Here is a 27545-nt window from a genome sequence, read left to right as displayed (position 1 = left end):
TTAAATTGGAAAAATTCAGATTAAAAATGATTTCTGATAAACTGTTCCTTTTAATTCTACAGGATACTTATTTCAACATGAAAAAACCCCACTGTCGAGTGTCCTTGTCTCTTTACTTGTTCTGCATTTATTTTCATCCTGAGAAATTTACTTACATGTCTTTTCTTTAGATAAATGCCCGAATGGTAGTAAAACAAAATTCTGTCTATGGTAACCTACTCATATTGATGATGAATAATGTTTGCTTTTATCTTCTTTGGAATAATCATATCTGAAATAGTTTTTGCTCAGAATAAGGTGCAAAGGTTCTATTTTACCATTTAAAAAAAATGTTACTCTTTAGCTTGCTCTATTTATTCATATGCTGATGATAGAGAAAAGGAAATGATGATATGTGAAAAATGACAAAATTCTATATCTCAATCCTTTTGGGCACTGTTGTCTCCTTTTTGTCATGATAGAAATCTCACACCTATCATGTCTGTCCTTAGAGACCTAGGACAACTTCACAATATTGCAAAACATATTATTAAAAAAAGAATCATTATCTTTACCCCAATACAGTTATTCCCTTTTTACTCATGCAGATTATGCATTTATGTCTGTAAACAAGGATGGTTATAGATCTTTGATACTGCAAAGTGTAAGTAGTACATTAGGGAGTCTATAATCATTTTATGATGATTGCATAAAGGTCAGTTTTACATTTTCTTCATTGGCTCTTATGAAATTTAAAAATGCAAGTACAATGTTTAAGTCCATGGTTAACTATGACAGCTATATTTGGTTTCATTACTAAAAATTCAAGTATTCTGAGTATCATATATAAAACCTTACTTGTCCCTTCAAATTTAAAAGTTTCTCCATTTAAGTGTGAAAAATAAGGACCAAAATCAGAAGAAAATAAATAATGCAAAATAACATTGCAATTAAATAGATTTCAAATGCATTTGACAATTTCCTATTTTACAACTGGTTAAGAAAAGTAAACAAAAAAATCCACTATAATAATTTTAATCTTTTATCAATTAAGTATTAGCTTAGAAAGTAATGGAATATTGATTGAAAATTAGAATGATACATTTTCTATGAATATAGAATAGCACTATGTTCTGTGAACACAAATATAAAACAATAATGTTTCCCCAACTATTATTATTTATCTTTTGTGCTTTTTTTTTTTTTTTTTTTTTTTTTAATATACAGGTACTTGTATTATGTTTTTTGTTATGACTTTGACCTATTAGTTTCTTATCAAATACACATGTAGTGAGCAGACATCTTTTACATCCAGGCTCTTGTCATTCATCTTGTCAGGAGAGATAGGAAGTGCTCAAAGTCGTACATAAGATACTGAGGTAGTGAGGGTACAGTCACCTGGGCTGTTCTGCTTTTTCACCCTCTACTCTTCCTTTTCACCCCTCTGTGAGATGAGATAGCAGCTCTTCTTTGGGGGTGCTGATGATCTGCTCTGTAATAAGTGAAATGGCATCCCAAAAATCACTCTTCAGTTATTCTTGCAATTCTTGCTGTTTCTTGCGATTACTTTTCTGAGGAAAGGGAGGATTAATCAACACTTTCACCCCACCAGCCATTTCTGTAATGAAAAACTCAGAATTCTAAAGGTAAATGGAAATTTTAGTGTAATTTTCATGGTGGTTTGGGGTTCTGTTTCAAACAAAAAGTGTCCACTGTGGCAATTTTTGAGGTTTCAGAATGTAATGTTTTTCTTTCATGCATTTCTGGAGGTGATAATTATATTTCATAAATGAATAGTACAGGGGGACTTATAGTAAACTAAATACCCTTTTTACCAATTTAAGAAAAGATAATGACTCACTAGTCTTCTTTGTTAGCCATAATATCTTTTTAAGAATAATTACAATTTCATTTCCTACATAAAAAGCTTTAGAACTATGGAAATTACAAAATTTAGATCTTGTATCCCATTTTACAGACCCTCAGAGGGAATATTTTAATAGGTTTGTAACATTGATAGTTTTGTAGACTTGAGTGAATTTTTCAGTCTTCTCTAGTCATTAATTGATAAGCATCAGGTTAAAATTCTGGACTTATACTGGTGAATTCCAGAGCATGTGGCTAATCAAACTTACCAAACTTCTTTGCCTGCAACTTCTCTGAAAGAGTGTGCATTTCTCTTTATTGTCCCAAGGAGAAATATTATTTCCTAGTGTGGAAAGCACAGGAAGAAAGAAAACAAATCCAAGTAATTGTGTATTTACCCTTATTTTTGGAACATTAAACTGGGGGGAAAAAATGGAAATATTTGACCCTTTCTAGAGCACTTGGGTAAACTGTATTCCTTTCAGAAAGAGAGTTGCTTGAGATTTAGCAGAGAAACATCTAATCCATAGTGTTAAAAAAGCTTCATAGAGAAAGTTCATTAGTGATTTTTCTGACTAGAGACAAGAGAGGTATTCCATGAAATCATTATGTTACACTATCCATGCAAAGGGAAATGGTATTTTGGGATGGTCTGTTGTACAGCCCATTGCTGGTGGATGTTTTGTAAACAAGAAACTACAAATGAAGTCAATAAGTAACTTGGAAAATTATCAGAAGCAAAATCTGTTAAGGGCTAGAAGCACAATAATGAGGCTACCACCTCCCACCTGCCATGCACTGAGAGTCTGGGTGGAGCCACTGTGTGCCAGGATGTGGCATTGCTGGGGGTGATGGAGACATCACATCCATGGAGACACACAGACTGAGCTGTGCACAGCCAACCTTGCCACTGCACATCTGTGCTCCTGCACTCTGCTGCACAGAGCTTTGGGTGCCTTGGAGGCTCAGTCTTTTTGATATTCTAGCTGTGATTTCGGACTTTCTGCAGTCACTTTCACCCTAATTGAACCAGGTTTGGTATTGTCAAGTGTTGCTAGCCTTCTGCCTTGATTTGATAGCCTTCTGCCTTGATTTGATTGCCTTCTTCAGGGCCTCATTTCAGCGTGTTTTGACATACCAGCAGGAGTTGGTTAATGTTTAGTTGCTCAGATACATATTTTTCATTAAAACCTGGTGTTGAAGCAGCTCTGAACTTATCAAGGACTTTAAGACATTTATTATGTGTCTAATACCTACTTGTGATCATTTTCATGTTATTGCTTTTGATCCATTCCCTGCTAGTAATTTCCACACAAAGATTTAGAGAGCATGGATTTCCACTCAAAAAACAGCTTCAATTTCAATTTTCAATTTATCACTCCTCATCTTCCTTCTCCTACTCTTCTCCTTTGAACTTCCCCTAATAAACTGCTGAGATTAGTATTCAGGAATTCTTCTTTTCCCCCCCTGTCCTTTAAATGTCACCATTTGCTTTTGTTCCACCTTACTCCTCCAATAATACTTCAAATAAATGGATATCTAGACACATTTTCTGCATCTCAGTAGGTTTTTTCTGGCTATTCTTTGTTTCTGATCTGTATGTTGGCTTCTTTCATCCCTGTTACCTCTTTGCATACTGCACAATACTTTGTGGTTTTTACATTTACATTGTGCTGTTGGTTTCTGGTCTGTTTACAGCAATTATTCTCACTTCGTTTTCAGTGTGACATTTTTAGTGTGATATTGAGCCTGTGGTTGCAGGCAGACCTACACAGTTGTGTTTGTAGTTTGCTCTGGAGCAAGTTTTTATTAATTGGCTAATATGGACCTTTAAATATCCAAATGCACTGGAATGGGAAGAGACATCTTGCACCAGATAAAAGGTTGCTTAAATTTTTGTCCAACCTGACCAGCACACCAGTAGGAGTGTAAAAAATTTCTTTCTTCATGTCCAATCTAAATCTCTTCTCTTTCAATTTAAAATCATTGCCCCTTGTCCAGTCAGTATAAGTCTTGGAAAAAAGTCTCTCCCCATCTTTCTTATGAGCCTGCTTTAAGTATTGAAATGCTGCCATAAAGTCTCCACATATCCTTCCTTTCTCTAAATTCAAATCTTTCATACTGTCTTCATAGCAGAGGTGTTCCAGTGCTCTGAGCAGTTTTTGTGGCCCTCCCCTAGGCCTACTCTTACAGGTCCATGTGCTCTTAGGCTGGGGAATCCAGAGCTGGATGCAGTACTGCAGGTGTGGGCTCACCAGGGTGGAGCAGAGTGGCAGAACCACCTCTCTTAGCTGGCTGGCCACACTTTTTGTATGAAGCCCAGAGAAAATGCTACACAATTCTGTGAGTTATTTAAACAAAAAAAGGAAAGAAAAAAAACCAACCAGCCAACCAAAAACAATTACATACCCAAACCCCAAAAAGTTGCTGTCTTACCTATATTTAACACTCATGCCTTTTTAGAATGTGTCCTGGCAGGTGTGATGTACAGAGACAGTTTCAGGGTGGCTGAGCTGTGCCAGAGGTTGCTCTGCCAGGCCAAATGATGTGGATCAGTCCAAGTCTGTCCTGTTCAAGTGACAATGTCTTTTGGTACAGCAGCTCTAATTCTTCCACTTGTAGGTCCTAAGCTCTCCACCATACCCCGTCCTCACAACCAGCCTCAAGGGGCTGTAGAGGGCCAGGAACAAAAGATGACACATCTCATGTTAATCTCATGTTCCTACTTCATGCAGAGCTTGTATAGGCTCTAGTTTGGGCAGCTCCTGCTCAGGTTTCCTAACTAGTCCACAATCTGGGTCAGAAGGAATGTACACGTGGAGTGGACAACATGGGAACCAAGGCACTTGTGGGGAGGGGAGAAAAACAAATTCAAGACTTTGTGGTTGGTGGTGAGCTTTGTGTTGATAGTGAAGACTATTCAATACCTACAGTATGAAGTGAAATACAGAGAATTTTCATGCTGAAAATGTGTGTGGTACAATGCTGTGTGTTTGAAAAATAAGTAGTGGGAGTTTATTAAAAAGTCATTCCTAAACAGTAGTTTTGCCATTTTTGATAAATGGATTTCTGAGCATAGAAAACTGTGGGAACAAGGAAATCACATGAGGAATCAGGAAAATACATTGTATAAACCTTCAGAGAAAATTTTGTGGGCTTAGTTCAGGTCTTAGGAAAGATAGTGGCCTTCTGTTCAGTGCTATCAGAATACTAAAGTGATAGTCCCCTCCAACAATAGAAATAATTTATTCTTTGTGCTATTGTTTTATTGATATGCTGTGGAAAACTTGTCATGATGCCATCAAGTCACAACATGTGGACATAGGGAACAAGGAATAAGAATTTCTAATCTACCTTTAATAATGCCTTTTCCAGTGAAAATTATATTCTTAATTTCATGTCTGTCATTCCCTTGCAATTTTTCTTGAGAGGGGAGAAAAGAAGGGGGATGGGGTGAGTGCGTTTTACCTTTTTTGTCCCTATTTACATGCAGGATGCTCAAAGGAAATCACATAAAGTAAAAATTGCCTTTCTATTCTCTACTGAACTGTCAAGTTCTGCCCATGTTTTAAATATAGAAAACCTGAAGTAATGAAAAGTTCTCACCATCTTTCAGAACCCACAGCCCACTGAGAGGCTGTATTGGGCCATTTGCATTCAAGGGGCATCATGTAAGACAAGAGTTTTGTTTCCCTAAAAATTAAGAGTACTGTTTCACATTTCCTATTGGTAATACTATCTTGCTTATCAGCAACTGCTCAACAGGAAAATAAGAGTTGGATGACTTTTCAAGGAGAAGGAAAATGTTAGTGACTTTTATCTCATGGCTTAACTGGATCTAGAAAATATAACAGGAATATCAATACCTTTGAAAATATAACAGGAAGATCACAGGAAAGCTGTATTTTTTGAAGGTTTAATTAAATTTCCTTCCATAGAGCTATGCCTTATACCAAGCAGAGAGTTTTGTTTATAGAGTATGCTTATAGCAGAATAAGGAAACAATGTAGAAATCTACTCCCACAGAAGTATATGTCAAAACTCTCATGAACTGTAATGAAGACAGGATTTCATGTCAGCCCACATGTTCTGGTGATATCTCCATGTTATTGTTTCCTTACTTTGGGAGGTTAAGGCCATATGCCTGGATGTAGGAGCATCAACTCTTATAACTAAGTCAGGAAAAATCCTTTGGGTGAGGAAAGGTCCACATCATTAGGCAGAAGGTCTGATAGTGATCCCTTTGCTCATTAGCATTTGCTGCTGAACAGATAATTGACTGTTTATTACCACAAGTGTATTCACAAGCATTGAAACAAAGCAGTGAGTGCCTCCTCTCAGGATGCTCCTTATCTCAGCATGGAAGAATTGCCTTAGCAGTAGGCGCTGCATAGATCAGATAAAGTCTATCCATTCAGCCCAGGGCAGACTTCCCTAGACAGAGATGTGAAGATGTCTTTCTGCAACCCTTTATATTTTGATATGCTCTACTGTACAAAAGGGAGGGACAGAAATACTCAGGTCATAACAAGTCATCCTGGTCAATGTGGAACACTTCTTTCAGGACCATAAGTCCCAGGTATTTGATATAGTAACTGCCAGAATACTGGGGTTTTTAGTTTGTTTGTTTTACTTATTTACATATAAAATCTGAGGAAAACTGTGTTTGGGAGAAAAGAAAGCAGACTGTGTTTATCCTTGTAGATAAGTCAAAACTAACCATGAATTTAAGGTGGTTTAAATATAGTTTAATAATTATAATTGCTATATAAATGTTTCTCAAATGGGCAGGCTAAATAGGTTGTTTTATGAAACTAGAATCTTAGAAATTTTTAGGCACTGGCAATATAGTACTCCAGCAATAATTCTTCCAGTGCTAATATTACAGAGTGACAACAGGATTTTTTCTCTTGAATAAAGTTTTGTGACCTTAATACAGGAAAGTAAAGACTCCCAGAATATGTAGTTATTAATCCCACCAATATTACTGAATAGTCTAAAACTGGATAGAAATGTGATTCATCCCTGCACTTTAGAGAAATGCTGTGAAAAACATCATAAATCAGCATGAGGGTTCACAAGCTTATGGTGAAGTGTGATAAAGTGCTTTACTGAACTAGAACTAGTGTTTTTCAGTATCTTGTAAAACCAAGCACTGTAAAACATCAAATATTTGACACAAGATTTTTCATATTTGATGTGTGTAACCTTAAGAATGCTGGTAACAATTCATTTGGCCACCTTCGTGAAAGGACTTTATTTCAACTTTTGAAGTCTTGAGCCATTAATTTCTAAAGCATTTTCAATGGTCATGAAAGAAAGGGGCTGATGAGCTTTGAAGAAGGGCAGTGTGATCTTGAGCTTTTCAGTGGGTATGATTTAAATGATTTGGTGACCCAGTGTTGATAATCTTTCCAGAAGCTGATGGCAGGTCTCCACTTGTGATTGCTTTTGGGGTTAGGAGGGTTCCATGCAGCTCTGGTTGCCTAAGTCATTCCCCACAAGAGAGAGAGAGCTGGGACAGACTGTGACAACCCAGGCATCCCTTTTTGGTTTTTTTCCCAAGACAAACTGTTTTGCAGAAGGTTCAGAGGAACAGGTCATTGCCACATAAACAGAATGCAACTAGTGGACACCTAAATGAGAGGCTGTGGGAATAATCTCAAGTCTACAGTGCCTACTCCTTTGATGGCAGCTGAGGAAGCAGAGAAACAGAGCCAAGGAGGAATAAATCACCACGTTTGGACTCATCAAAGCAGTCAATATCTTATTTGATGTGAATTAATAACTGCTCAAAAATTCAAAATCAAATCTAAATTTCTCTTTTTTTGAATAAAATTTTTTATGAAAGAATTGTATTTTCTTGGAAAGTCTCCCTTTTAATATACGTCTTGAGAAATTATTATAGGAATGGGTTCATGTGTTTTTGAGGACATTATTCTAAAGTGAAGACTTATGACATAACTTGTGGCATAATCATGGGATAAAAATATTTTAACAAAAAGGAAGATTTGAAGCTTTGTTCTCTGTCTTGTCTTTTGTCTGTAATTACAAAAGTTCCATCACCTCATAAGGAATTTATTGCTTTTTGTTGAAAAATTATGATACAATTTTCTTTATTCATCCCTAGCACTAAAACATAGGGGTAGTTTATTTCAGAGATATGCAGTATAGGACTTTGCTTTTAGTAAGTTACAACACATTTTTTTATGGAAAAGTGTTTTGTCAGTTATTTGTGTGTCTGTTCTTTCTTATTTAAACCAAATCAAAATCTTTCTTGCCAGAAATTATCGTAGAAATCTTATTTAAATTACCATGCTCTAACTAGAAATAAAAATCACTAAATAACCCTATTGACACCTCCTGTGACAAACCTGTGTTACTGTTTGTCTAAATTACAGTTGAATACCTTAGAACTAATATCACTATTTTCTAGACATTTGGAAACCTTCAGGATTTTGAATATGCCACAGTTTTTGAAATTATTTCCATTCTATCTTAAACTATGTTTGTATAGAAATTAAGATTTTACTTTGGTAACCTTCAGTGGGAATTGGCTATTGACAGAAATGAGTATCACTGTAAAAACTGAGCATTTGTACAGAACAATATTGTCCATTGTAATTCCTCTATTAGGACTTGTCATGACATCACTCTTCAAAAGCCTATTTTGTTCAAAATCTTAAGGGATCATTCTTTTTATATATATAGAGTGTCATTCCAATGCAGTTTGCTTTCATGGAATCTGGTTTTTTCCCCTCTTTTCTTTATGTCAAGTACCTTTTTGTGCCTTTATAGATTTCATTGAGTCTTGATCTTAGACTTCTGAAAACATGAAATTGGGAACTATTTATTCTCATTGAAATAACAAATGTGATGTGAAATGAGTTTCACAGCAGATGAATTTCCTAGAGGTGGTTTTCTAATACCTTATGAAGTTTGCAGAATTACATCTGCCAAATTTCTTAAAGTGGTCAAAGTTTAACCACAGCTGCAGAGACTATGTATTGAGGCTCTAAACTCAGAAATTGGTCTTGTTTTCAGTTTTAAGTGTATACCTATGCCACTATTACATTTTCTGTGTTGCTAATGTCTTGCTATATTTCAAAGTATCAGACTCCCCAGGTGCTTAGATGAACGTTAAAAAAATAATGTGGGTGGAAAGATTTTAAACAACACAATCATAATGATAAGCAGTATAAGGGTATTTTGAATTTAATTCCTCCTCGAGAACTGTGTTCTGTCACGTCTAATTTTGAATATTTTTAATCCTTTTAAAAACATATTCCTGCTTAAGGTGCAGCTTTCTTAAAGGAAATATGGGTGGAAGATGTTATATAAGGATGTCTTCAGCTTATGTGTCTGTCAGGACTGGGGACATGGGCACAGGCAGATTTGGAGATTGTAGCTCCTAGAACACCCCAAAGTGACATCTACAAGTGCACAATCCAATCCCATGGAAAATTAGTGTAGTTGAGAGGGTATTTGGGTTTATCTTAGTAGTAGCTGTGTAATTAAATTAACTCACTGCCTCTTTTTCTAAATTTGAGCTAATTAATAAGTAATTAATTGCAGGTAGATAATCATTCATACTTTGAAAACAAATTGAAAATTATATTTAAACTGCAGTGTGTTTTCCAGTAAACATGACTGTGGAAAGAGATTTGCCATTTTGGAATAATAAATTTCCTTGTGTGGCTTTTCCAAATAGTAGATTTTTTTTTTTTTTTGTCCTGTTTCCCATTCATAACCATTTTATTGCTATTGGTGCCAGTACTCTAGCATTGTTCCCATTTTAATCTAAAATACCCAAAAGCCTGGGGCAATATTGTAAAGAAAATTTGTGGATATCCTGAGGGAAAAATAAGAATACCATATTGCTGTGAGAGCAATAAAAACCAATGCTGTCATTTATTGTTGTCATTTACATGAAATATATTTTGTGCTAAAATGGCCCATCTGGAGCCTATCCATAGCAGGGGACATTTACCTGTCTTCTTTTAGCCTACTCATTTATTTTGTTTAATGGACATAATATATAAATGAAGTGTAATCATTTTATTTACTCTGGTGACGTCAGCATCAGTAATAAATCTACAATTCACATGCCACTTCAAAACAGCAGAAACAAATTTGTCAGTGTTAACATATTTAGGCTGATATTATTCTTTTACTTTTACAGGATTGAGGCCATTCCTTGCATCATTTAAGCATTTTTCCCTCCTGTTGCAGGATAATAAATTTCAAGTGTAATATTTAAAAGGTCTCTGTATATATCAAATGAAAAATGGTTCTTGTTCAATATAACCTTTCTTTATAAATAAATTACAACAATAATAGTAGAACTAACAGTACTCTGAAGCAGAACAGTCATATTTTTGCCACTATTTATCCTTCATTAATGCTGAGGGATTTTTTACTTAAGTGAGGAAAAAAACTGAAAAAAAACCATTATAAATTTTATATAGCATTTCTGAAACTTTTAGCATGTAAAAAAAGGATTTAAAACAATTGTAAAGAAATAACAGTTTTTGAACTCTGTTGGATAAACAAAAACATTTTTTTTCAAAGTATGATGTTTAAGGCTTTAATATTTTAATAAATAGGGGGTTATTATTTAGTTAAAATAAGAATACTCTTATCAAATCTTTCGCTAATCACCTGCTAGATATTTATCACTCAGCAACAGACAGAGCATTTATTTAGTCTTCCAGAGAGTATTTCACAAACACCAACTTCTCCAATTCCCTGGCAGTAGAAAATAATGAAGCAAATACAGCATTGACAAGTCTAATGAAACAGTAGAATATTTTTCTTTAAAAGGTTCAATAGCTCAATTCTTACCTGCCTAATTGTTTTCATCATAATGAAATTTTTATAAATCTATATTTTTTTTACATGAATGGTGCTATATTTAAGCCTGATTAATGTTATTGCAATAAGTACCAAAGGAGGTAATCATAATATGCCACTTATGATAATGTCTTGCCATCATTTTATATCACAATGATGTTTCAGTGAATTTACACCATTGTGAAGCCAACTATTCTGTTATGGTTCACTATATAACCACCAGAGAAAACTGAAAATAATTAATCGCTTTTGTAAATTGTCATTAAATATACTATATTCTCCAGAATAAATTTAATCTCATTTTAAGTGAGAAACATGGCAAGTTACTCCTCTATCAATTAATAGGAAATATTTAATGAGAAGTGGAAGTCTACTATACACTGAAAAATGCTTTTGTAATTCTTGTTTTCCTAGATTTTGGTGAAAGGTATCGTAGGAGATGGTTTCACCGGGGACATTGGACTTGATGACGTTTCTTTTCTGGGCTGTACTCTTTACAATGGTAAGAGTTGAAATGCACATCTCCAAGCTGTGAGCTGATTCATTGCTATCATTTGTCAATATTGCTACTAGAAAAGCGAAAACCAGGTTAAAATGTGAGTCAGGAAATCCAGACTCGTTTCTCAGCTCCTCAGACTCTTAAATCTGGGCATCAGGACAAAATAGGTTCTGCTGTGCATGTAAGGTCCAAAAGAGATCCTTAATGAGAAGTGTGCAGCTTCCATACACTTTTAGATCTTGACTGCTAGAAGGTAGAAGAAACTTAGCTTGTAAGTTTCAGTGTGTAAAGGAACTGAACTTTCATTCTGCCAATTCAGTTTGATACAGCTTTCCACATCCCCCTAATAATTCTTATTGTATTTACTGTGCCAATTGCTCTCACGGGACAGCACACAAATAGTTCAGGTGACAGACCAACCTGTTGTCAGAAGTCATTGTTACCAAGGGTAGAACAATCTCTACAAAATTGTAAAATAATATATCCCAAACTGCATGTACTTCCAGACACCAGACTCAGGATGGAAGCTCACCACAGAATAGATTTTAAGGGAGCTACTGTTGGCTGCAGCAGGCAGTGCAAGGTTATTTATGGTGTGACAGTTGCTCTAAAATCATGACAGGGCTGTAGAGCAGCAAACAATTTAAAACAGTGTCTGAATATTAGAATCCTAGCACTTACTCAAAAACACCCTAGTGTAGAACCATTTTGTTCTGCTACTCCAAAAATGTTTTATAGATATAATTATTTCTATGAGGAATATCAAATGTGTATGATATTTCTTTTGCAGATAATTATCTAGTGTTTTACCATATTTATACAGGGTAAAGCAGTTATTGTAACATTTTGGATGTGAAGGCTTTTTGTAAATACACAGTTAATGGATTGTGCCTTATATTCAGGGAATAAAATCTTAAAATAACTAATCAGAAAATCTATAAATAATTTCAAATTAGTTATGAAGAAAACTTTTAAACTAAACAAGAAATTGGAAAACAATGAGGGTCAGAGTTTCAAAGTTCATAACTAAGAAAAAAAATCCTCATTGTGTGTGGAAAGATAAATTGAAAATACTGAAGTATAATGGTGGACAAGAATCATGAGGGTTTTTCTGTATAGTTTTAAAATTGAGAGCAATTTTTGAGATAACCTATGGTCCTTATTTTATCTCCTCTATGCCATAAAAAAATTCCAACAGCAAAAGAACCAGTCAAAGAGACTGTGGCAATAGCCTGCAAAATAGACAACAGCCATGGCATACTCCACCATGTTTAACACCAGAAGGATCAGGTTTAAAAAGCACACGAGAATCAAGCACTGCCCAATTGCTCTAGGTCAACTTTAAGTGACCAAATACTGTCAGGGAGAGATGGGCTTGACAGCTCGGTGGTAAAATCTCTCATAAGTAACATGAAAGATGTTGAATCTTTTGAATCTTGACTGTTCTGCTTCAGCACATCATTTGAATACCCTGACCAAAGGCTATTCAGTGAAGCTTGCTCTGGACAAAATGGTATTCAATAAAGTATATAAAATGAATTGTTTCAAAATAGAAGTATCAGATCCTTCTTTCTTTTCAGGTGTTGTGAAGGCCATGGTTATTCAAAATTTCTTCTTCCATTTCAGTGTATCAGGAGCAGAGCCTTAAATGTGGCATTTGTCTTTAAAAATTTCTGACCAATAAGGTCCTTGCTGTTAATCTGAGTTGTAGATAAATTTATCAATTCATGCACATCTTACTTCAAAACATTCCTTCCCCTAAGTCTTTTGTTTGAGTTTTAGGACATTTTGAGAGTATCATTCATTTGACTGGAAAATAATTTATTTAATTTCATAAATTTGCTTTCTACCCTAAAAAATAAAAATGGGTAATTTATTATCAGTATTAGTGCTCCAGCTGTCAGGGATAAAAAAAAATTAAAAATATCCTCGCTATCCCAGACACATTTAATATGAAAAGTCTTCACATGTACTTTTTAATTAACTCAGGTGCATTGTGCACTACAGCTAATAATTTCATAAATTATTAAATTTTTAAAAGGAGTTTTATAATGGAAATTCCTTTTATGGACAAGAACAGCAAAGGTTTTCAAGAAAAGAGAGTAAGCTTGAAGAAAGGTGCATAGTAAAGGACAGGAGGACAAGAAAAAGACAATTGATTTGAAAGAAGTGGTAATGAGTTTGAATGAAATATAAAGGAGGTGGTGGAACAAGGTGATGACCTCAGAATAATTTCTCTAATGAGAAAATTATTTTTTTTAGCGATAAATTTACAAGGTAAGAAGGTTACATAGTAATTTCCACAGTCCCTTGTAGTAATCAACATGTTGAAGAACGCTATTATCATCTAAATAATCTGCTAGCCTTGGTGCACAGGGAAAATCAGTTTCTGTGATTGCTGTGTGAGTGTCAGCATCAGGTTTTTGAAATTACTCACTGGGTTAATCCAAAATTGAGACTGGAAAGAGCTGTAAATCCTGCAAGTGTCAAAGATTGTATGAATGGTGTGACAAAACCAGTGCTTTCCACTGAGGAAAGCTCCAATTCAGCACCTGCTGGACAGCATTTCAGTCACTCAGCTGTCCAGGCAGGATTCCAGTAAAGCCATACCCTGGAAAAGGGGGGTGGTGGCAAAGGGAGAAATCAATATGAAGCTGGAATGCCTTACTCCAGGTGCTCAACATCCTTTTTGCTCCGTTTTCAAAGGTGACTTGCCCACTATTTCTACAACTACTTCAGGAACTTCAGTTCCTGCCACGCTCCCCATGAACAACTGCACAGAGAAGGAGTTTGTCTGTCGAGCCTCTGGCCACTGCATCCAGATGATCCAGAAGTGTGATTTCAGACCTGACTGCTCTGATAAGTCTGATGAATCAGCTTGTGGTGAGTGGATCAAATCATGTTCTTTGCTACCTTTCTAGATTATGGGTCTTAAATACATTCCTTTAGCAGCTCTATCTTACCTATGCAATTTGGTATTAGCACCTAGATGCTATTTTAATGTGATTTTCCCCAGGAACATAGTAACATTTAACTCCTAATATGTCTGATATTATGCCCTTTCTGCCTTCTGATTCAAACTCAACATTTCAATTCAAGTTACTACTGAAATGTAGTAGGGGAAGGAATCCTCAGTTCCCTAATGATTGGTAGCCATACGTGACAATTTTAAGTGAGCATATTTTCTGAAAATGCTGACTAGTCTGGATTGGAAGAGAGAAAGACTTTTGAGTTTCATCTTTGGGGTGTACATCTGGGAGTATCCACATCCAAACAGTATCCACATCTTAACTACTTCAATGAGTATGGATGTTGGTTGGTTGCTTGGTTGGTTGGTTGGTTGCTCTGTTGGTTTGTTGGTTTTTGGTGTTTTTTAATACAAAAATTGATTCAGCATCAGGAATAATTGTGAAATTCAGCCTACTCCACACCAAAGTGAGTTCCAGCCTGTAAAGCTCTGATAGTCTAATGGAACACTGTAAGGGAGACACTGGACAAATCCACACATGACGCCCATAAAGATCTAAACCAATTGCTGATTGCTTCTGAGTTGCAGCAGTTCTCACTGTAGCATTTTAGAAGCTGTTAATTACTTCCTTTTGCGTCAAAGAACAGTACTTGAAAGTACCAAAGCCAGTTAATGAGGGGGACAGACATTTAGAGACAGTGACCTCATCAGCCTTTGCAAGCAAAACTATTGTCACTGAAAATAAAACTCTGAATTCATTACACATTGCGAAGGGAATTCAATCACCTCTCTCAGGGCTGAGGGCTCAGGGAGAATAAGTATCATTCCCTCCCTATGTCTATTTCCTACAGTAGTTTCCTATAGTGTGAAAAAACACCAGCCTTTGAAACCTTGCCCTGAAACATAAATGCAGAGCCCTCTGAATATTTCTCCCCTCAAAACATTATCTTACAAAACATCTTTTTCTTCTAAGCAAGATAAATACTGTGGAGGATACACCTTTAGATATTTGCTCTATCTGAGGTCTCCCATCACTAAGATGGGAATTTATCACTTAAATGACAATGCCGGACTAGGACGTAAAAATGTCCGGACTGAAACAGAAATACGATCACAGGAAGGTGTTAAGGTGTTATCTTTCTCAGAGGCACTTTATGTATAATGTTTACAGAGCATGTTAAAAAGAGGAATAAGCATGTAATGCAACTCATCATTCTCAGGAAACGTCACAAATCTTCATATGGGCAACCCATGAGATCACCCTGGCTGCAGCTTGTTTCCTTAGTGAGGATATGCAACCGATAAATCAAAATTCTCTCTCTCTTTAGTCTACTATTTTTAGCCTTCAAGGAAGGAAGCATCAGGCACATTCTACCAACAAACCATGATTTCTTGATGCAGCATTTACATGACAGATTATTAGAATTACCTGAAAGCTGGTCAGGACTCACATGAAGGTAGATACTGAGGTGCAAACGAATTGGTATGTTCCCAAAAATAAAATCTGTCTTATAGAGAAGAAAATATAAAATTCATGTTTTATCTCAAAAGAAAAAATTTTACATGTTAGTAATGTGTCAGTATTCACAGATATTATAAATTGAATCCTTTTATTTCCATGTTGCTTTTTGGGTTGTAACATGAGTTAATGATTTTACATTTTTACATAAACATGAGTAATCACTGTTGATCTCTAAAGTTATGGAAGTCTGTGACTTTGAAGATAAAGACCTGTGTGGATGGCATCAACCAGCCTTGGAACAGATGCCAGGAAATTATTCCATACTTATTACAAAGACATTCAAGTGGCAACTTGGAAGAGGAGCAAATCTCTACCCTGAGGAAGAGCAACACTGCCCATTAACTGATCATACAACGTGAGTGCAGTTTTTCATGTCTTTGAGTCTCTTCTAGAATGTGTGATCTTAACCACATGTAGATTGTCAAGGGAAAAACCTGCTGCATTTACAATATTGAAGCAGTTTACTGATTTATTAATGACATGTAAGTGACATTCACTGACAATATGTGAAGTAGGTATGCCAGATCAATACTACATTTTAATCAAAATTTTAAAAATCATTAATAAGCAGGTAAAAATTTCTAAACATCCTTCTACAAGTAACTCCAAAAGTTTCAGTGCCTCCCTATCCGGAGACACGTGCACAGGGATATATGGACTGCAAGCCCCTTATGGGGAAGCAAGTTTGGAAGCCATGGCTCCTCCAGCATTCCCCTCCTTCCAGCACCCCAAACTGCCAGCCCAGCTGTTGGCTGCAGGCTGCTTGCCAGCACCCAGGGGGACTGGTGCTCTCTCTGGTCTCTGCAGTGGTGGTGGCACCAGCAAGATGACCTCTGGCATGCCAAAACCAGGTGTTGGCCGCTTCTCTTTGCACTGCATTATTAATTCCTGCTATTACAAATTTTCATCCTACTTTTACACTTCTTTTCAAGCTGATTTCTCTTTTGAAAGCTGACTGTAATTAATTTGGCACCACTTAATTTAGTTCATTGTGGTCGTCCTCTTGATCAGTTTGAGTTGAATACCTTCCCAGTCTTTATTCACACAGAAAACTTATGGCCACTTTTCTACCTTACTAGCCATTGTTAGTTGTTAGCTATTGCTTCCAAATTTGTTATTGCTATTGTTAGCTATTACTCTTATCCCAGCAGTTTTGCCCAAGGGTGGGCTGTACAAGTTAACGTAAAATGTCCTGTGAATTCTGCACTCATTTAACTAATCCAATTCAAAACTACTGTAGTTAGAACTAACTTCAGTTTTTTCTGGTATTTTTTTTACCAGTTCTTTTTATTTTACCATTTCTCTGGTTATTGATATAATTTCACATTAAAATGTAAAATATTTATATTATCTCAGTGAAGATTTGTAAATTAATATTGCATTCTGGGTAGAGTTCTTCAGATAGTTACTAGCTCCTCTGAAGATACTACTTTGATTTATCTCAAGGAGAAAAAATAAGCTTTTCTGCATGAACATTTGGTTTTAAATGTTTGGGTTTTTTTTTTTTTTTTTTTTTTGTTTTTTGATTTTTTTTATCAAGTGAGAAATCTGTCTTAAAAAATGAATTAATCCAATATATTCCAGTTAAAAGGAACAGTAAGAGTTATTGAAAAAAAAATCCCTACAGGTATCTAGCAAATGTATTGAGTACAATCCATTTTAAACATTATACAATGTTAATAAAATGTTATAAAATAAAGCCTTATAAGTGCCATCAAAAATTATAAATGTTATAAAATGTTATTCATTAATAAGAAAAATTCTGTACAGTGTAATTACTCTGAGCAGAAAAATACTTGCCTGGTTTCAGTGACAGGTATGTTTAGTTTCTGTGACAATAGACCATAGAGTTCAAAGATGGTCTATAAATTAAGACCACTTCAACAAAATCTTTGTTGTATTGCTGCTTGTTTAAAATGATACTATTTTGCATTTACTCAGCCTGAATTTCTATTGCTATTAAAGAGTGAGCTCAGTATGTTAGTTTCACTGTGTACTTCATTAAAATTACTGTATTTTTACAAAGATCCCAAAACAGCAATACCAAAATCAAAAAAAAATCATTCAACAACAGCAAAGAATTGCAAGGCTGTCAAGCTGTTTCTAGGTCTCTACATTATATATGAAAAGGAATTTTGTCCCATAAAAAAGAGAAACTGTTTACATTAAATTAGTAACTGTTTAAAATAAATTAGATGTCAAATCATTAATTTACTGTATTTTAATTGTTGTATATTAGCCAATACCAGCCCTATATGTGTACTTTGTAAATCCTCCCACAACCTTTCCAGTATAGGTTTACCTTGGCACAGCAATACATGGAATTGTATTACTGGTTTTCAACATATTTCCAAGGTTTAATGCAACTAACAGTATATTGAAAAGGACTGATGAAAAGAGAAAGTAAATGATCCATAGAGATTGCAGCTTTCAGGCAGCTCTGTAATGTACTGCTCTTGTGATGTTTCACATGAGATGCAGTTTGGTTCTATGGTTTCCCCCTTCCCTTTGTTTATTGGCCTATAGAGAAGTACAGAAAATAGATGCTTCCAAATTACCACAGGAGAGCAGCAGTTTTTTAGAATTAAAACCCTGCTACATTTCATTTTATTTCCTCATCCATTTTCCCCAAATTTCCACAAGCTAGATGAGGCAAGCTGTGTTACTGTAATCCTGTATGTTTGCAAATTAAAATAAAATATGCAGGACTATGTATAGAAATGTTTGGATTCATTCTGATGCAAGAGTAGTTGGCAGTGCAGCTTTCAATGAGTTCTTTCAGCAAAAAATACCTGTGAATATTTGTAGTCAAACCATCTGCTTCCCCAGAATAAGTGGTTGGGCTAGCCACACATAGGCTGGTGAATTGTGAGGTGAAGGTGTGAGTCTTTGAAGCTGTAATTGCATTAATTAAGTGAAAGTAATTACTTTGGAAATAGAGGGAACAGCTTGTATGTGTATATAGAAACCAAAAGAGGAATATAAACCATTATGGGAGTCATTGGAGCCTTGAGCTATAGTCCCTGGCTTGAGCTAGAAAAAGTCTGTCATGTGTTGTGCACTGTGCACTCAAAAACCACTATTCATACTTAAATGTAGAGCTCCTGTGAGATGTTTCTATACTTGGCAAGTGGAATTCTCGATTGCAGTGACGTTTCTAAAAGCTGCAACAATAAAAGTATCAGTTTGTGCAGGCTTTAACAAGTGTATTAAATTGGCAAGAGGAAATGGAAGTCTATAGTTTATTTCCTTTTTAAACAATCTGGTTAGTGATGTGGCAAATTCTCTGACATTATTAATGATATCTGGGTACAACTGTTAATTGAAAACTTTGTAGTCACTTAATTGATATGATAATTCATGCATCAAATCTAATAAATCAAAACAAAAATGGATGCAGAAGTAAAACGAAGCTGACATGACAATTATTGCCGTGTAAATAGTTCCCCTGATAAACATATTTTTAATACATCTGTCTTTCTTTTGTGTCTTTTTTCAGACAATCATTATAAAAATTCAAGAAAATTGGGAGAATTAAAGGTTTTAAGTAATATGCTTAAGCCCAGCTGTTTTTTCAGCAGTCAAAAAATGTTTTAAATTTGAGAGTCTAAGAAATTCAAAAGAGGAGAAAAAATTATAAAGTATTGTGTGCGTGGCTTTTCTTTTTACCTTGGGTTTTTAAATTTGTTTGTTGGTTGTTGGGTTGTTTATCCTTGTGTGTCCAACATAAATATCAACTTTAAAGAACAAGCTAATAGCAGGAAATTATTTGTAGGATGATGTCAAATTCTTTCATTGCAAGAAATCATGATTTAATCAAACTTAATTTTGTTCAAATAAAGAGAATATACCCAAAGTATTTTTTTACCTCTTATGTTAGGATGCCAAAGCATGGGATAAAACTCATAATGAAAATAAATTAACCTGTCATCATGTCTTTGCCTGTTTCCTTTGGAATATTCTAATAATGAATTTTGTATGCTAAATCTTTGTGTTGCAACTTTTGTTGCTGGAAAATATAACAAATTTTCTTTATGCACCTTCTTACATTCTACCAGAACTGTCATATCATCTGATTTTGACACTAAGAAAGAAGACTTAATAGGAATCAACAGCAGATGAAGTTAGCATGATGGAAAGGTTGAAGTATCACAGTTTGCCACCGCCTTGTGTCAAGTATATAAGGCATTAAAATATCAATGTTATATTCTGATGACAGTATAAGAAAAAAATGATAAAACCATAAATATTTTCTCAAAATATGTTTTTCTCGGAATTAAAAGTTAGAATTCAACACCTTTTTAACTAATTTTTTTTCTCAGAAATCTTCTGATGAAAGGTTTTTAGCTAGGACATTGTAGCTAATTTAAAACAAAAAACTGCAAATGCATGAACTTTAGGAAAACTTCTGCCTGCTGGTTGCTCATGCTTTGGGGGAAAGAAGCTAGAGAAGGGAGTGAACTCCCACAGCCCCAGTACCCTGAGAAAGGATGCAGAGGATGGAAAATGCAAACTGAAGCCACTGTCATGACTGATTCAAACCATCAGCTTGAGTTTTGATGGCCCACAATTTCTTGATGTGCCCAGTATTCTAAAATCCTTCCCTTTGGTCAAGAGAGTGCTTCTTTTGAAGGTCATCTAGTGCCCTACTGGGTTTTCTTGACCACTATTTTGGTTTTTTCTCTATACAGAAACCCATCTCTTCTAATAGCAGGTCACTCACCTGGGCAGATCCAAGACAGATGGTGCTGGAAAACTGAAGAATAATATTTTCAGTGCATAATAGATGAAATGGGTGTAGGGCTCTGATTTGTTATCTAGATAGTGTACAGTGTTTATGGACATATATAATCAGGAAAAATGGAAATGCATGTGGGGACTACTGCTTTCTGAATTTTGAAATTTAGTATGGTGATTTAGCTGGTCATTGGGATACTTGTAACTCTAAGGAAACTAAAATATCTCTCTCCAGTTTATGTCTTCCCTTCTTTTTTTTCTTTTTTCTCTTTTTTTTTCTTTTTTTCTTTTTTTTTCTTGTTGTTGCTGAAATTTGGAAGGAAATCAGAACTTTTTAGTGAATGGGAGTTGTTTGTTTTCTAATCAGGTTTAATTTTCGGTCCTAAAGAAAAAGAATGAGTAATGGGTATTTTAAAAGTCCATTTAAGTGTTTAGTCAGGGATTCTCAAACAATTAATAGAAGATACACAGATGAATTAACACTTTAAAAACTGAGAGATGTCCAAAAATTCATTAAATAAGAGCTTGAACTTCCTGTACATGAAAGTACATCTGAATAAGTTTTGATCCCCTTTCAGACATTGCAACAATAGACAATTAGAACTATGAAATGTGTAATTCACAGTGTGAGACATGACTTGATAACACTGCCAGATTTAAGATGGGACTAATTTTTTGATTGGTCTTCAACTTTTCTTAACTCACCTAATCTTTCCCTAATTATTATATTCAGTTCACTGTGTTCTTTGGAATGCCTTGAAGGGGAAAATAGCATGAAGATTCTTCTATAAATTCTTTGCCAACTACTGTTCAAAAGATATTTGAAATATTAAGCTATTAACTAAGACAAGTATGCAGATTGCTTATGTTGAAAATTTTATATCCATTAAAATGTTCTGAATTTCCCTCTGAAATTAATTAGAATTTTTGGACTGGCACAGGAATGTCTTTGTATAGGGAATGCTTGTAGTACAGAGGTAAAATTAATTATTTTCAAAGGGTAAATATCAAGATTTTAATGACACTTACTGTAGCTGCCAACTAAGAGGTTTTCCACAAGTTAGTTTTCTAAATTGGCCTGAGCTCTTGCAGCTACTGGCAGGGGAGCCTGCCTGTATTCTGCTGAATTTCAGCACTTATATAAGATCTATGCTGAAAGCTAGATTTATTCACTATTATATACGTTGAAAAATACAATGTTTTATACTTGTTAGCATCAACTTCTTGAGGTCTCACTTAAAAAAAAAAAAAAAGACAAAAAACAACTCAAGGGAGTCTTTTTGTGGAATAGAAAAGAAATTATTTTAAGGTTGGGTCTGATTAACTCAGATGAAGAAAGTTATCTTCTCCAAAGATCACTTAAAAACAAAGGTTGGGGGTGAAGACAAGAACATCATCTGGCAGAGTAAGAGAAGCTGTTAATTTACATTTATGGAAGCTTTGGAATACCTTGTCACTGTATATTTTTTATTGGGGTAAAATAAAATTGGGCCAGCTAAGAAATCCTTTATTTTCAAAGTCAGAGGTTGACACACTGAACAGATTATGTACATAAATTTGCTCTGCTAAAAAATTTGCATCCACAGAAGGTATGGACCCTCTAGCTAATGTGAACTCTCTGCAAGCAGAATGATTACTTATTACTTTTTCCAAACTCCTCTCCCTGCAGATCATGCATCTCCCTGGAAATTCCATGCAGGCTTCTATACCAGACAGCTTAAGAATTCAAGACAGAGAAATTACTTTTTTCTGTGAGCAAACATGATGCTGGTTAATTTTCACTAGAATATAGCTTTCCTTTTAAACATGGATAGGTCACAAGTACATTAGTCTTTTAGTTCTAAGTATAAAAATGTGCATGATAGCAGTGAAAGTCAACAAGGATGCTCTACACATACTTACCCATCCCCTTCTGATCCCTCCATTTCCCATTACTTGCCCACATAACCTTAATCTTCTTGTAATCACACACCACTACTGTGTTTAATGGCAAGCACTGTGAAGTGTTTCATACAGGGGACTTTCATCTGCTGTACTAGTTTTAAATGTGATATTATAGCAAACACTGAAACGAGGTCAAAAAAGTTGCAAGGACACTTGTCTTAGGCTGCACTATGGGACAGTAGCATCTGGGCAGAGATGTGATCTTTGGCCTGCCAGATCTATGTCTGACAGAACATACCAACAAGAGATGGATGACTGAATTTCATCATAGAACTGATTGCACCCTGCCACTGTTTCAAACTAATCTCAAACTAAGAGGCATGGATGTAATACTGAATACTCTGGGAAGTATGAGATCTGTAAGTGCTGCTGCTCTTCAGAGCTTTTTAGCATTCTGTTTCTTACAAGTCCTTTTGAATTCTGTTGCAAATACGGTGCCAACACCCTTGGGTCATTGAAGGCATGAGTTCCCAGAAACAGAGTAAATTCTGAATTTTTCAATATTTTTGCAAACCTTGAAAGAGCTCGACCCTCTTTTACCTCCAAGCAAGACTCTGGTAGAATACTCAGCACCAAAGCAAAAAAGAAACCTAAACTTGTTACCTTAAAATAACAACTTTTTTCAGCAGGAAGGGGGGAAATAAATGAGTTATCCAATTGCATATTTCTTAAAAGTCTGTAAGAATGGGTTTTCAAAGTTTTCAGCTATTAGTTATAGTAGAGTCAGTTTATTCAGAGAATGTTTTAATACTTAGGCTAAAGGATTAAGCAAATGCATGCAGTAATTATAAAGATGTCTGAGTTGCCAGGATTCAGTGATAAAAGAAAAGCATCAGCAGCAATTCTCTTATCTGTCTCTTCATGAAAAGGAAAAAAAGATTGTGGAGAAGATCCTGATTTCCACAAGTCCTAACTCTTCCTTCCCCCTAGGATTTTGGCCAGATGAACTTTGGTCCCTGCTATGTTTATGAGCAGTTTTCAGTGATTTCACATGTAACATGCAAAATGAAGATCTATCCCATTAAAATGTTGCCTTTTGGGTTATTTGGTTGGTTGGTTTTTGTTGTTTATTTGTTTTTTTGTTTGTTTGTTTTCTGGTGTGACACATGGGGTAGTCTAGCTGAAGCAGTAGTCTAGCTGAAAAAAGTCTCTGATTTGTGAGGATTTTTGAAGGCCTGTTTCTAACCCTGTACCAGCCAATTCTCTACTCTTCTCAATAGGCAGGATTTTCAGTCTGTGAAGAGCCTGATGTCATGAGGTGTTTGAGCATCTTGTATTTCTCTTGGCAGTGCTGGCTGGCTGGGGTCATTGTCTTCTCTCACTTGTAGTGATTCAGCTTTACAGAGTGGTTGCTCAGAACTTGGCCAATCAGAAAAAACAAAAGGAAAGAAAACCAGATAGCAGCACCTATTTAAAAACATAGGATCCATTGTCAGGTTTGGTAAGCAAGTGCTGGGAAAGATCCTTTTGAGAAGTACTGAGTGTGAAGCACTTCTGCTGGAGAGAAATTTATCTTTGGTCAACAGCTGCATTTTATTTTGGAAAGTGAGGATTTTAGGGGCTAAATCTTAAATACCCAAAGCACTGAAACTGCACTTCTGGTATCTCTGTACACTCAGAATCTGATGCTTACTTCAAAGAGTCCTCATCTTTCCTGGTATCACAGGAGACAAAATTTCATCCAATATCTTGGGTTTTTCTGATATTGAGCCAGGATCAAACCCTCTAAATTCCCCCAGGAAAGAGGTTAGCAGGGAAAGCCAGAGTCCCTCTAGCCCACATCTACCTGATGCTGTGCGTTCACTTCTGGTTTGTTTGTTTCTTTTTTTTTTTTTGTTTGGCTGTTTTTTTGGGGTTTTTTGCATTTTTCTTTTTGGTTTTGATTTTTGTTTGGTTGGTTGGTTTTCTTTGAGTTTGTTTTTTTTTTTTTTCCCAATCTCTTATGTAAAAATGCTAGCTACATTTGCAAGGGTTTTTTTGGAATTCTAGCCACATACTAAGATGCATCCAGATACCCAGACTGCAAATGCTATCTAAGGAAACATTGCAATCTTAAAGTAATTAAGATTTGTTTTGTTTTAATAAGTTATAACCTTTTTCTCTGAGCAGGTGCACTGAAGAAGGCTGGTATCTCTTTGCAGATAGCTCAAATGGAGAATTTGGTGACACCGCTGACATTGCTACCCCAGTCATCTCCCTTACAGGGCCCAGATGCAAAATCATATTCTGGAACCACATGAATGGTTCAACAATAGGTTCTCTGGAGGTATGGAGATGCTCTTTATTTTGTTTGTTTTGTTTTTCTGCATGAAATTGCTGTGAGGAAATTTATGCCTTCTCTTTTAGTTTCATTAAAGGCCAGGCTGTTAATAAATGAAAATTAAGAATTGCTAGCACTCTACTGCTCTCAACATGTTATGATATGAAGGAAGCATTAGTTCAAATACTAGAGAAACTATAAATTATAAATTTCTACAACAAGCAAAAATTGTGACTGCTATAGACATGCTATAGTTGGAACTTTCATAAAGAAAAAAATTTGTATCACACAGTACTATTTGACACTGAGAAGCAGTAATGGATATTTGGACCTCAAGGTCTTTGGCTAATGTGGGAGCATGGAAAAAAAAGTATTTGTATCAAAATTCGACATAAAATCTTGTAGAAAGAGTTTACTCCTTGTAAAGCTGAACATATCACTTTCAGAGGTTATTTATATACGTGTAAGCAGCATTGAACTATTTCTGTGGCGTATAAGGAACAAATTTGCTTTCCCATACCCTTTTTTCTTATTCCAGTTTAAATAAAAGCACTTTTGTAAAGGAAATTTAACTCATTAGCAGCTGGTAGATCAAATAAGTCACTGCAGACAGAAATGAATAAAACAACATTGCTCCAAACAATTATTTTTACTGCACAGCTGTGTGCTTATAATGGGATTTCCCAGGAGTGTTATAGAATACCAACAGCATCAGAATTGGATTGAAAAAAATGCTCATATAAGTTACCCATTCACCTGTGCACTCAGTATCATATTGGATGTGGGCAGTGCAGGATTTCAATATACAAATTATAAAAAGAGGTGACAGAATTCAGCTGTTCTGAAAAACATTAATATTTGTGTTGACATTAGAAATGGGATGTGGGATGTGATGAACAACACACCATGCATGTGACTGGCTAGATAGTTAGTGGAAGCACGTTCTATGTTTTCTTGGATTTTTTCCTAAACAATATTTTTAAAGTAGTGATAAATTTCTCCCAACAAGGTAAAGATCTTGCTAGGCTCCTTGGCAAGTGGTCAAATATTAATTAATCAAAATCAGAGGGAAATCAGGGGATAAAGATGGCTTATCCTCAGTTTTAAGGCTTGGGACCAATTAATGTTCTTTAGGACTTTGCATACTCCAGGATGCAGGCTCCTTTATGGTGTGAGAACCCATGTTAGTTGGAATTATGTTCAAAGAATGTTTTGTAGAAATCAACAGCAATTCTATGGAGTCATGCCCAATATTACCAGCACAAAAGGCAAACATGTATAGTATAGATTTTTTTCTTTTTTTTAATTTTAAACATTGGTTACAATTTCCGTCTATTCTTTAACTGATCCTCCCTCACCTCAAACTTATTTCATTTAAGAGTACCAAAGGAAAATCTTGAAACCATTGCACACTGTAATATTTGCCCGGTTTCAACTGCTTGATTAATCATTTAATTATGGGTGTAAGAATAACTCAGAATATAAAATTATTTAGGTGATTTCTCATTATTTATATTAGAAGGCTCTAAGTATTGTAGGAATGAGAATATTTTCTGTGCTTAAAAGACCTTTTATCCATATCTTCCCCCAAGACTACCACATTATTTTCTGCATCCATGCCATTAAATATCATGTAAGTTTGCTGAAGATTTGTGTGATTGGTTACCTTCCTGTGTTTCTATTACTTTCTTTCATATTGATTTGCTGTAACTTTCCTGAGCAACCTCAATTTGACTATTTGTTGGAACCTTTTTTATTTAGTTTCTGTACTTTTACTTGCCATGTGTAATTCTACCAAAGTATTAGATGTGTTTTTTTGTAATGTAATTGAAGAGTATAGAGGTTCAAAGTGCATTAAGGTACAGAGAAGCATTGGGTTTTAATAGCACACAAATTAATGGCCATGTTTTACTCTAAAGTTTTAACCTTTTTTCATGATATGATAGAAAATATGAATTTATGATGCAGGGATTGGATATATAAGAGAGTAGATAATTTACAGTCCTCAAAAACATATACATGTGTGTCTACAGTCACACACATACCTTCATATAACTATAATATTTTCATTTGAAATTAAAAAAACCCTTTCTTATTCAGCACTCTTTATTCTTTAAAATAATGTCTATAATCCCTTTCTCACTAATTTATTTATTTTCATTTAAAAGTCATGTCTTTTATGGCACATCTTCCTGTGTATAAAGTCAGAAGTCCCTTGTTTTTCTATCCAATTTAATAAATTATCTATTCATTTTTTCCCCTAAAATGAAAGGTCTTTAGTGCGAGGATTTGGTGTTTGCTTGGCAGAACTTACCTGTTATGCAATACCATATATACTCATGGGACTGCATAAATTTAAAACAAAAAAAGTTTTTTTCATTATGATGGAAAATGCTTGGGCTGCCCTAAGAAGATTACACAGTGCAGCAGTAAATCCTTGAAGGCAGAAGTAGTTCAGGCAACTGGTGAATGGATGTTTAGCTCTGCTAGTGCTGGATGGAGACACAGCTTGGCACACTTCATCAAACACCCATCTTGTTATTGTCAGCTCAGTTGAGTTTGGATGCCCAAGAGATTGGACCAAAGAATATTTAGGACTCTCTGCTCACCTTGAAGTGTGTCATCATTCCCCAATTTGCTGTTTACAAGGGTATGGGCTTTTAAAAGTATTTCATTGCTCAGAAAGATAAAATTTTGTCTTTATAAAAAAAAAAAGAATTATTTGTAGAAGAATCAAAATGTTTCATAAGAATTAAGACAAGAAAATCCATCCTGGAAGAGCAGTTAATTGTATGCATGAACAAATATATTTTTCATCAAGTCTTGTTAACCTTGTTTCTGTGTTGTACAACTGAATCACAACCCACTAATGAAAAGTTTTTATTCACTGCCAGCCACTCTGCATTAATGGGATTCA

The 27545-nt window shown here is 35.2% G+C and overlaps 1 protein-coding gene across 1 annotated transcript in view; it reads left to right on the top strand.

Moving 5' to 3' along the window:
• MALRD1 (MAM and LDL receptor class A domain containing 1) overlaps positions 1–27545 on the top strand; it is a 237004-nt gene that overhangs the window by 63500 nt on the left and 145959 nt on the right. The window contains exons 18-21 of the mRNA XM_030234818.2: positions 11113–11200; positions 13904–14080; positions 15865–16042; positions 24478–24634. Coding sequence (XP_030090678.2) covers positions 11113–11200; positions 13904–14080; positions 15865–16042; positions 24478–24634 — 600 coding nt within the window. The remainder of the gene's footprint in view (positions 1–11112; positions 11201–13903; positions 14081–15864; positions 16043–24477; positions 24635–27545) is intronic.

Source organism: Serinus canaria, chromosome 2 (genome assembly GCF_022539315.1).
Source record: "Serinus canaria isolate serCan28SL12 chromosome 2, serCan2020, whole genome shotgun sequence".
In the NCBI taxonomy this organism is placed as follows: domain Eukaryota; kingdom Metazoa; phylum Chordata; class Aves; order Passeriformes; family Fringillidae; genus Serinus; species Serinus canaria.
The sequence above is the reverse complement of the archived record's forward strand: the minus strand, read 5'-3'. Positions and strand labels throughout refer to the sequence as shown.